At 33.3% G+C, this 12857-nt stretch overlaps 2 protein-coding genes across 2 annotated transcripts; both read left to right on the top strand.

Annotated features, from left to right (window-relative positions):
* Positions 1-2518: 2518 nt before the first annotated feature.
* LOC134714895 (forkhead box protein I1-ema-like) lies at positions 2519-5009 on the top strand. The gene is made up of 2 exons (XM_063576590.1): positions 2519-2823; positions 3732-5009. Exons 1-2 carry the CDS (start codon positions 2659-2661, stop codon positions 4461-4463), a joined length of 897 nt encoding a protein of 298 aa, XP_063432660.1. The 5' UTR covers positions 2519-2658; the 3' UTR covers positions 4464-5009.
* Positions 5010-10779: 5770 nt separating this feature from the next.
* Positions 10780-11984, top strand: LOC134716511 (forkhead box protein fkh-2-like). The gene is made up of 2 exons (XM_063579518.1): positions 10780-10963; positions 11256-11984. Exons 1-2 carry the CDS (start codon positions 10802-10804, stop codon positions 11982-11984), a joined length of 891 nt encoding a protein of 296 aa, XP_063435588.1. The 5' UTR covers positions 10780-10801.
* The last annotated feature ends 873 nt before the right edge of the window (positions 11985-12857 follow it).

The following is a 12857-nucleotide window of genomic DNA, read 5'->3' as shown; positions in this document are numbered from 1 at the left end:
TAAAGACTTGCTCAGGTCGTTGCATTAATTCATAGCGGAGTAAACATATAAAACATGGACGTTTCAATAAAAAAAAAAGCTGTATTTCCTTAACTCTTTATACTCTGGGAAGTACTTTGGCCGTCTCCATTTTATTGTGGTCTTGCGTTATTATTTGCACTTCTTGTTATCATACGAGCTGCGTTTGCAAACATTAAAATTGACGAAATCGCAAATCTATATAATAAATGGTAGTTTTGATGATAAATTCATGTTATAGGACACAGCACCGGAAAATAGTGGATGAGGGGTACTAAGCTTTAGTTTATGGTAATAGCCGAACACAAAGTAAATATGTGTGTAGCAAATATACAAGGAAGCAACAGATGTCCTGGTCTGGCCTTTCATCTTAGTTTCTGTTTTGAAATATTTGCCACTGACCATTATGTACACAACGTAAAAATTATTTTTACCCATATTTTTAAGTTCTATAAATGTTTTGTATATATTTTGGTACACTGTACTTTAGTGTGTTTTACAGTACAATGGATGTATTTTAAAACACAGAGTAGACGGTGGTCCAGGAGAGCCAGTCAACACTAGACTTTAAAACACAGAGTAGACGGTGGTCCAGGAGAGCCAGTCAACACTAGGCATGGGAATGGTAAATTTACACAGAGTAGACGGTGGTCCAGGAGAGCCAGTCAACACTAGGCATGGGAATGGTAAATTTACACAGAGTAGACGGTGGTCCAGGAGAGCCAGTCAACACTAGGCATGGGAATGGTAAATTTACACAGAGTAGACGGTGGTCCAGGAGAGCCAGTCAACACTAGACATGGGAATGGTAAATTTACACAGAGTAGACGGTGGTCCAGGAGAGCCAGTCAACACTAGGCATGGGAATGGTAAATTTACACAGAGTAGACGGTGGTCCAGGAGAGCCAGTCAACACTAGACATGGGAATGGTAAATTTCAACATGATTTCTTCCTTTGCTTTGATTTACCGGTCACACATGTACGTTATGACATGTTATATCGTGACATAACGTTTCTTCTCCTTAATTTGGTGTTGATATTTATCAAATTAACCTTCGAAAATTTAATTATCAGATACACTGAATCTTAACAGTACCACCATGAATTACATAAACTAGGCTGTGCGGTGATCTGTTATAGCTGCTAACAACTACTTCATTAGGCCTGTCTTAGATAGTTTTTTCATTGACAAAGATAGCGCAGCTCTTTGTTTTATAAATATTTTATGCAGGCAATTTGTCATTAAACAGGATCAAGTACATGAATAATATACAGATATATCTAGACGAATATATGTTTTATAAAAAAATATCGAAATTATTTCGCCCCTTGTTTTTGGTGGGGTTCATATTATTCAAGTCTTTGGTTTTCTGTGTTGTATTTTTGTACTATTGTTTTTCTCTTTGTCAGTTGCATTTTTGAATTCATTTATTTTCTTGGCACTGTCAATTCATTTGCGAATTATGAGTTTGAATGTCCGATTGGTATCTTTAGCCTCTCTTTTAGTTATACACAGTGAACCTGAATATTGACTGCCATGCCATAAATCTATTTTTGAAATCTACAATATTCCATAACAATTCATGTTAAACATTCTAATCTGATAATGTTCTGTTCTATGCGGAAAAATAATGCAAAATGCTGACTATTTTTTTCCAGCTCTCTTCGGCAATCTGAACAAACGAAAACCGGAAAAATTCACTGTTGATTATTGGGAAATATCTTTTTCTTTTTTTGGGGGGGGGGGGCAGAAGTTTTCCTCCTGCTCACTTTACCGTCTACTCATACATCTTGTACACTTCACCCACAGACACAAAAAAACCCATCTCAATCCATTCAAACAGCAGCCATGCTTTTCGGACTGTGTTTTGCGGACTTTTTTTGTGGGTTTTAAGATGTAATATTTGTATCGTTCAACCATTTACTCTACACTTGCTTTGAAGACCGGATCTAAGATTTTTTAAGTTGAAAAGTATGCAATGCTTTGTTTTTATGGTTCCAGTAAACTGTTGTAACAGCGTTCATTGGATTTTCTTTTATGAATTCATATATTCATAAAAGAGGGCAAACCAGTATGATACAAAAAAACACCTTATTTCACCTTATTTCGCTGTAGGACTATAAGGTTTATAATATTGATTAATGGACATTGGTATAAATAACTTAAAATATATATAAATAATCTAAATATGTATTTACAGAATTTAAAAAAAATAAAATTATTACTATTATTATCGTGTTGACTATAATAAATCACTTCCAGATTACAACATTATTATTTTCAAACTTTTCTTAAATGTTATTTCATCAAAAATAGTTTTTGATCTAAAATAAATGAAATAAATAAAATTGTCAGTTTTCTTTAATTTTATAGTTCATACTTTATTTTCAACATTACAATAATCATTTTTGCACCTGTCAAAATATTTTTGAATAATGAAATGTCATTTAACAATATGAACCGTTATCTCATTAGAAATGGCATTGAAAACCAAACCACGTGACTACGAACTGTGAACAACTCAGCAAGTGAACTGGACTGTCAACAAGTTGTCGGGTATATAAACACATTCGCTAACATAACAAGTTATTCTTTATTTCATCTTCAATAAGATTTTACCTTTTGGATATTAGAAATCATGATTAATTCACAGTTCAGCATCGATTATTTGACCAGAGTGGTGGACAGCGAGACGGTCCAAAGAGATTCTGTCTCGAGCGAGGGAGATATAGTTGAGACACCATCTCCATGCACAAGTGAAAGTGAAAGTAGCTGCAGCGACAGTGCAGAATCTATTGCACAGGTATGTTGTCTCATTAATGCAAATTTTTAATTGATAGAAGGTGACACTTTTTGAAGGAGGCACACTGGCTCCTCTCGTAATACGTCAGGGATTTTGCATCTAGTGTATATTTGCAAACGATTCCTTAGCTAGTTCAATATATTTAATACAGCGCATATAATATATCTAAAAGATAAAACAAACCATTTAATTGAAAGTATAACACAAAAAAAAAAAGAAGTGCTGCAATGCTCTAGGCCTATGAAACTGGTTCCTATAATTCTATCTTTTTAAAACAGTTAGGATGAGATAAAACAATAAGATAAATATTCCGACCGCCGTGCGTTCTGCACTTTATTTAAAAAAAAATCGTGAATCGGTTCTTTCTATTAAAATATTATGCTATCCCACTTAAAAATTTACTAATTCCTTCATTCTCTTCTGCTTAAACTTGTGATTTTTTGTTGTTATTATTTTTATTTTCTATTTTGTTGTTGATCAATGTTATCTTTTTCTATTTTGTTGTTGATCAATTTCCGTGTTTTTATGATGTTATTTCATTTGTAACATTCACAAGTATTACTAAAACAAGCAAACAACACAACAGAAGACACGTGATAACACTTCCCCGATTTCAACAAACATTTATAGTACTGTAAATTATATTAGCAACAAACATGAATATGACATATAAACAAAAAAAAACCAATTAAAATATTAATTCCAATAATATTTGTTATCTCTGGTATTATAATAATAATAAGTTTTAATTCTTTGGTGTAATAATAATAATAATAATAATAATAATAATAATAATAATAATAATAATAATAATAAAATAATAATAAGCCTGTTTTAAAGTTATATCGTTTTTTTATGAAGCATATCTTTTATTTAATTTTCTATAATATCTTTTATTTGTTTTTCAGGTTTTGTTATCATTAGATAGATCGATCAAGAATGGCTTATGTTCTAGTGATCCAAATGAGAAACCACCACACTCCTACATCGCTATGATTTCCATGGCAATACTCAGTAAACTGGACAAGAAAATCTTACTGAATGATATCTACCAATATATCATGGAAAACTTTCCGTTTTACAATAACAAGGAAAAGGCATGGAGAAACAGCATACGACATAATCTCTCCCTAAACGAGTGCTTTATAAAGAATGGAAGGTCCGATAATGGCAAAGGCAATTATTGGTCCATTCATCCGGCATGCCTCGACGATTTTTCGAAAGGAGATTTTAGACGTCGACAAGCAAGACGAAGAGCAAGGAAAAGTACAGTAAAATCTGTCAATGGATCTCCCAATGAAAACGACATCCGGTACAACTTGGGATATGTACCTATGACATCATCACAAATTGGATTCCAACCCTACTCAATGAAAGGATCTCCGATGCATTCAACACCACACAATCCATACCAAATTTTCCCGACTCCTGGATCTACATTCGGAATGTCAAGAAAACCTTTCCCGGCAGCCATGCAGTCGTTTGTTAGTGATTCATTGTTTCCTGTTGCACCGTCAGCACCCATGGGACGATCATTTAATGTACCATCAACATACTGTACGTCGTCATCGTTCAACCCTAGCACGAACCCACCATTTTATTCATCGTGTCAGATACAGAAAGGGTTTTCTGAATGGTAGAAAAACGTATCCCACGTTTTACAATGTGTGAATTAAAATTTTTAAATTCTTTGAAAGGAGAACATCTTCATGTGCAATGAAACCAATTTTTATTACGGTACTGGACAATTTTGTATTGCCGTCTGCAGGTTGGAAACAAATGTTTGTTTTGGGCAACTCGAAGCAATTTAATGAACAATTATACAAGAAGAACAGCATTGTCGGTAGTATACAGAATGGACTATAGGAACGTTTTTTTGAAATAGCGATTGAAGTCGAATGGTTTTTTAAAGAATTTCTCAGGAAATCAAGGTGGGCAAAGTGGCAGAAATATATAATATGGCGCGGTCATATAGGAACATTTGAATTTTTGTTGTTGATGTTGATGTGGATTTGATTGAATATAAGATCAATAATATTTCAACAAATGCCAGAATATATCATATTCGGACAGTATTTATTTATCTTTGCTGTATATATCAACAAACTTAAAGATGATAGTGCTAAATTTTAATAATTGTAAATAAATATATATATATATAGGTGCAATAAAATTATTTTTTATTAGTTTTAGTGTTATTTAAATTATTATTCAAAGATGAAAATTCATAGAAACTTTTAGTGGCGATAAATTATGAATCTCCTATACAAATCCTTCATCCTTCTACTGAACGTTATTTTGTCTCAACTTGAGTTAATAAAAAGCGAGACTTGGTATGCTGTATCCGGCGGCGGTGTCTTTAACAATGTATAAGTTTGTTATAAGGTCTGTTTACGGGGAACCACTAGTGGTAGGTTAATGATATTTGGCATGCAGTTGTAAAAGCATGACACATCTCCTTTGTTTTGAATATATTTGATCCTTCTTCTCAGTCATGTTCTATAGAAATTTTTGCTTATATCTAATAAGTTTATGAATAAGTCAGTTAAATTTGGTATGCAGTTGTATTAGCGTTGTCTCATTCCATTTTAACGGAGATAGCTTGGTTCTGTCTGTACCTTAAGTAAAAGTTATTATTTTGCATAACTTAAAGGTTGAATTATTGTCACTTTAATTTCAACAATTGCATTTTACTATGAATATAACAAAAAGGTGAGACATATCTAAGTGATAAGAGATCATGATAAGTAATTGTTTTTGGATTGTTGTTTTTCCTATCTTTCATGTTAGAGTTCGACAATTGCACCTAATTCCTGAATTGAGTTGAAGTGCTGGTGTACATAATGAATAATACACATCATGAAGTAAAATTTTGACACGTCTTGTTGAAAAGGTTGGGCGGAAAATTAAAAAAAAACCCTCGTCAAAATACCCGTATTAATATTTTGTACGTCACATTTCTTATACAAAAGACTCATCAGTGACGCTGAAATCCATAAAGTTTGAAATTAAAGAGTATAGAGGCCTACAAATTCCGAAAGGTTTTTCCTAATAATACTTAAGGTAATCTATTCCTAGCGCAGTATATTGACTTTCTGTGATGTGGCTTTATCTGTCCATTTACACAGTAAATGACCAGGTAGGCCCGGGTTCTTATTGTCTCGCCTGCTACGCATTTCGCGAGACACAGGTATTACTATTCGGCGTCGGCAGCGGCGTAAGCCGTAAGCTATTAGTATAGAGCATTATATTTCAGGAGATAGAAGACCTAGGCCTGGATACACATATCTTGTATGCAGATACTTTAAATTACAAAGTTTCCGTCTGTCATTTGTCAAATGTCCTTTTTAAGATTTTTTCTATATAAATTATACTTTTTTTGTAATTTGAAGTTTTTTTTACTTATTTTGAGTAATGGGATAACTATATTTGGTATATGGGTTGCCTGTAGCGTCTTCATGTTCGTGAGACATGATTCACCTGACCTCGACCTCATTTCATGGATCAGTGGTAAAGGTTAAAGTGACATTAATAGGTCCGTTTCTCAAAACTATTATCAGAAGAATAACTATATGTGTTGGGTGGAATTACTGTTATGGGTACATGTCCGTCTGGCATGTTTCATCTGACCTTCACCTCATTTCATGTTTCATTGGTCAAATATGTGCTTTGGTCTGTTTTTAAAATACTTTAAATAATAAGTCAGCTTTATTTAGTTAATCAAACAATTGTATGGTGTACGTGTCTGTCTTGCAGGTATTATTTGACCTTAACGTCATATTCATGCATCGTTCATTGGTCAATGATACCGTATAGCGGGTTATTTTCGCGGGTGTAAAATTTCGCGATTTTCATTGAACAAGGTATACGAAATATTTTGGCGGTTAATATTTTGGCGGATTAAAAACTTGTATTCATACCTTTGTATGTACACCTTTAATTTGGCGGAACTTATTTTGGCGATTTTGTTCTATCCGCGAAAATAAGCGAAAATTAGCACCCCGCGAAAATAACCCGCTATACGGTAGTTACATTTTCGTAATTTTTTCAGTCTATGAAATACTATAAGCAACAAGTCAACTATATTTGGTGTATTGCATGATTGTAAGGTGTGCATGTCTGTCGTGCCGGGTTAATCTGACCATAACCTCGTTATCACAGACCATTGATAATGTTAATTTTATGTGGTATTTGTTGTAAAACCTTCATATCTATAGACTTTCAACAATAACTCTATGATAGGTAAAATAGGGGTGACTTTTCAGCGCGTGCACTCTTGTAGTAATGGCCAATCAATATTGCAATTCACCAGTAATTACCTGTGCTAGTATGTCCTGTTATTTTCCATCGGCCATGTCAATACCAGTAAAACAGGCGAGACTTTTCAGCGTGTGCACTTTTGTAGTATTAGCCACTCAAAATTTCAATTAACCAGTATTAACCTGTGCTAGTATGTCCTATCGGCTATGTCCATACTAGTATTGACAGCTTTTTTACCAACCTTACACAAACACAAAAACAAAGCAATGAACCAAATCACTTACAAAACAAAATACAATCAACCAAAGCAAATAAAAACATAAACAAACAAACACAAGTCACAAAAAAACACAAGTCACAAAAAAAGAAAAACACCAAGCAAGGTTACAAGAAAATAGAACAGCATATGTAATAGTGAAGTTATTTTGTATAAAGGTTAGTAAGAATTCGGGTCGTAACAAGACACGTAATACGAAGTACCAGTTGTCTTATATATTCAATATACCATCGAAAGGAAAACAGTCAACACATTGTGGCGCAATAGAAAACGCACACGATTGCATAAAATTAGCGAAGTGGTCCCCCCTGCATCAATGACATCGCGATGTTATTCCAGTAACAATGCGGGGATGAGTCGTATTCTATAATTGTATAATTGTCACAAAAAGGAAATTGCAAAATCATAATATATCGGACAAGTACATTCTCGAACCCCAAAATCTTGACAGAAAGGGAATTGCTTGAATATAGCAAGATAGAACTAACACAGAAATTGAAAGTTAAATTAGCACTAATTACTATAAATAAAACCCGCAAGTTTTAGCTTTCTAAAAACTTTGAAGTGTTCACCTTTTATACGTTTAAGTAAGATGTGGTCTCTATGATTGTTTAAGCATATATGAAACGTGTTATTTATACCCTTTGTGAGCTTAAGTAAAAAAAATAGGGGCGAAAGCTACCAGAGAGACAGTCAGATGCATAGATTGAAAATAAACTGACAGGTAATAATACACAAGAGACAACGTAGAAAACTAAAGACTAAGCAACACGAACCCCGTCATAAGTTAGGTATTTAAAGCGCGTCTTAGATGGGATGTAGGATAGTTCCCAATTCTCCATGTTAAAATGCCAGAGTGTGACTGGTTAATATAAGGGGGACAATTAATTATATCCAATGGCTCTGAGGGATACTTTTTTAATGCCTCATAATTTTGCTTTTGTTGTCTTTAAAAAACGGAAAATATTGCTTAGGTTCTTAAAGGGCAAGTGAACAGTAATATAAAATAAATCACATTTAACAATATATTGATAAAAGTCACTCAGGAAGTGAGAGGTGATTTATAACAAATCATTATTTTACGTATGGGAACATGCTCAATTATTCACTTCTATAATATGTCAATAGAACTAGTGTGCAGCAGTAGTTTGAAAAACAAATCATGTGTAAACCACGGATGTAGAAAAAATATTCCTCGCTGACTCATTTATATATAGAGTTTTAGATAGTATAACACAAGACATGCTACTATCTCATAAAGACAACTATACGTTAATTGAAGTCGTCACCATAAATTCTTATTTTGATTCTAAAGATCTCTATTTCTATGTCACGTATGAGGTTTGGGTTTGATATGTGTGGATATTTATGTAATAATTTCTTCTTTATAAAAAGTATGCGTAGTTACCAGTAAAAATACTTTTTTCTGAAAAAACCAGGGGATGTTATGATATGAAATGTATTAAATAAGATTATATACCACTTTTTAAATGTTGTACGCTGAAGGCATTTTTCTTTATTCATCTACTCCCGGGATGTTTAAAACAGTTACAGCCGATTGCATTGAGTGTGTAGGCGAAAGTAATATTTTTGTCGCACGCTTGCTAGATGAACCATTATGTCATTATTAGCCTACCCTATTTTAAGAGAAGACTGGTCCAACAGATATCCAATTTATATGTCTGAAGTACTAGACTACTTCAAAAGGAGGGTAGTATACCTTACCAAATGATGAATTCAAGATTCAGCTAGCAAGCAAGCTAAATAAAGATATTATCTTTGTCTAACGCACTTGATGAAAGCGGCTGTAGTGCTTTTTGAGCTTCATGGCCAAACCAATCTTTAGACAAATAGGCAAACTAATAGAGAAGTGCCAAAATTACATTTTGTTTATGAAAACAAAATTAAGTTGTTTGTTATATTAATCGAAACAGCATTCTAGTGTTTACCATACTCATTCCGATCATCAGGGTTACTGCAGGCTGTGCACGGACGTATCGTTTGACAATTAGGTCCACAGTCAAATCTGTTAATGACGACAACATTTTATACAAGTGGTGTCGTAACAAATCTAGATTGATAACACCTTCATATTTTTAATCGTATGTGCCTTATAACAAAATGTAAGGCATAATAATAATAAAGTCTCTATATATATGACACCTGCTGACATTTTGAGAAAGACAAGTGACATTTAAAAGCCACAAATTGGTGTTGATTTGTACTACATTACTTTGGTAGACCTTCAACAATATGTTGACGAGTAGTATTGAACAATAATTTAAAAATTAGCATGAAGGCCATAGAGTTATATATAGTTTTTTGCCCTTTACGTCGTTTGGTCTTTAAAAATTCTAATAGCTTCACACAAAATGCACATACATTTTCTTTTAATGCGCAGTTGAAAAAAATAAACTTTCTATTAACTGCACAGATTTAAAAAAAAAAGGTTATGCAAAAACAAAGCTTAAGATGGATTAATTGTTGGTGTTTTAGCGCCATTTTTAAAAGCGACTTTCGGGCTATTTCGTGGCGACCATATTTTATTGCTGGAGGGTGCCATTGAACCAAGGGAAACTAGAGATCTTTGTTTAGAAACTGACAATCCTAGTCAATTAAGATTTGAGTCGAGTGAACACATACGAGCGAGTTTCGAACCAGCAACTTTTATGTTGACTGAATTGTGATTAAAGAAGTAACCACTTAGACAACTTGGCCACCGAGACCTCTATCATTTGAAATTTTATTCAGAGTGGAAGGTTATACTCAATGACACATACACAGTGTCATAAAGTTGTGTATACCCCCAAAAAAACCTTACAAACACACACACAATTTTGACAAAACTATTCGAAAAGTTTGCTTATAATACTCCTCAACTTCGATATTAATTGGGGGTTTAACTGGTTTGATTCGATTTTAACTTATGTGTCTCATGTAGACGAAAGGTAGTTTTGAAGTTTCAAAGCTTAAGCCTCAGTGAGTTCTTTTTTGTACCAATAAATCTAGGGCATTTCTAAAACATTCAAGATTAAGATGCTGTGGTTCTGTTGTGTCATAGTTCTCTTATATATGATGCATTTACCTCAGTTTGAGTTTGCAACCCGGATTTGTTTTTTTCTCTATCTTTATCGCGGTATACTACTGTTGCCTTTATTTTTTATTCGTTTTGTGCTCTACATGACGTTAATTTTGGTATTATCAATATCTATATTTTCCAACAAGATATTTTTTATAACTATGAATACAATTTTTATTGTCAACATATTTTTATTCAACAATATGACCCGTTAATTTAGAAACAATGCCATTTGAATCAGATCACGTGACTCAGAACTGTGAAAAATAACAGGTTTGTCTGGTATATATTCTGTAACGCAAACAGTATAAGTCATTCTGTAATTTTCTCCCAACAAGATTGCTCCTATAATTTTAGGAATCATGAATAATACACATTTAAGCATCTATTATTTGAACAGGGGAGATACAGAAAGAGTCAAAAGAGATTCTTTCTCAAGCGAAGGTGATGAAGTTTGGACACCGTCTCTTTGCACAAGTGAAAGTGAAAGTAGCCACAGTGACAGTGATGAATCTATTGCACAGGTATGTTGGTAAATTGGTAGAGGATTTTTTTTATGCTATTTTAAAAGAAAAGATATTTATTTCTTTGATAAAAAAATAGCATAAATAAAGGGCGAAGAAGTTTATGTATATATCATATACAGGTTTTCAACTATATGCAAACCAATAATTACATTTTATTTGTTGCAAAGTGTCAATATCGATAATGATACTAATTAATATCATCATTATTTTTAAATATCGATCCCTCTCTTTTTATTTCTAAATTTTTTGTTTGGTTTGTTTTCTATAACATTTCTGTTTATTTTCGTAGGTTCAGATATCGTTAGACAGATCAGTCAAGGATATCTTGTCTTCAAGTACCACCGACAAGAAACCTTCGCACTCGTACATCGCTATGATTTCAATGGCAATACTGAGTAAACCGAGCAAGAAACTATTGCTGAATGATATATATCAATACATAATGGATAATTTTCCCTTCTACAATAACAAAGAAAAAGCATGGAGGAACAGCATACGGCATAATCTTTCTCTCAACGAATGTTTCGTGAAAAATGGCCGGTCTGATAACGGCAAAGGCAACTATTGGTCTGTTCACTTAGCATGTATTGAGGATTTTGCAAAAGGAGACTATAGGCGTCGAAATGCAAGGCGAAGAGCAAGAAAAAGTTCTGTAAAAACCGTCGATGGCTCATCCAATCAATTCTACACACGTAGTAATAACGGATATGTACCAATGACATCATCTCCAATTGGATTTCATCCATACTCAATGAAAGGATCCCTTATGCATACAAAACCTTACAACTCACATCAAAATACTCAGTCTCCTATATCTACATTCGGAACGACAAGAACGCAATTGCCAGCAGTCATGCAGTCATTCGGAAGCGATCCACTGTTTCCAGTTTCTCAATCCTTATCAGGAGGGCACCCATTCATTGTACCATCCACATACTGTACATTGTCATCATTCAAACCGAGCTCTAATGTTTTTTATTCATCTTGTCAGATACAGAAAGAGTTTTCTGCTTGGTGATTTTAATTAATCTCACAATACCAAGTGTGAGTTTAAAATTTTGCTGGTTTTGAATAATTGAAAATTATCATGCAGTATGGCCGAACTAAGTAAAGATACTAGACAATTTGTATACGTCAGCAGCGTTGACTTACAAAATTGTTTTGACGAACTAAGGACTATTTTGTTTTAAATGATACTTGCAAAACGGCATCGTGAAAAGACTCAATTGTATTTGAGGGATTAGACTATAGTAACAGTTTATGTATATAATTCTTGAGTTTGGAGTCAATAAGGAATATTGACATTTGGCTGTTATCATGACAGATACTCTGGAACATTACACCGTTCCTACAACTGTATATACAATTAATAAAAAAAGAATTTATAACATTTGAAGTTTTGTTGCTGATTTTTTTACAGCGTCTTTTGGTTGTTTTTACCCATGGCATTAGTATTTTGTTTTCGACTTATGAGTTATGTTAATACTTTAGCATCTTTTGGTTCTTTGTAGATGTCCATGCACTGTGTCTGATCTTGATTACAATAACTTCACTAAGCACGTTTATAATTTGAAAGCGACTGTAATGCTTCTTGAGTTTCATGGCCAAACCAATCTTTAGACAAATAGGCAAACTAATAGAGAAGTGCAAAAAATATATTTTGTTTATGAAAAAAAATTAAGTTGTTTGTAATATTATTCGAAACAGTATTCTAGTGTTTAACATATTTGTTTTGATCCTCAGGGTTTCTACAGGCTGTGTACGAACGTGTCTTTTGACAACTAGGTCTACAGTCAAATCTGTTAATGACGACAACATTTTATACAAGTGGTGTCGTAACAAATCTAGATTGATAACACACTCATATCTTTAATCATGTTACTTATAACAA

This window comes from Mytilus trossulus, chromosome 4, assembly GCF_036588685.1.
Source record: "Mytilus trossulus isolate FHL-02 chromosome 4, PNRI_Mtr1.1.1.hap1, whole genome shotgun sequence".
NCBI lineage: Eukaryota > Metazoa > Mollusca > Bivalvia > Mytilida > Mytilidae > Mytilus > Mytilus trossulus.
Note: the sequence above shows the minus strand (reverse complement) of the source record. Positions and strands in the feature narration are given on the sequence as shown.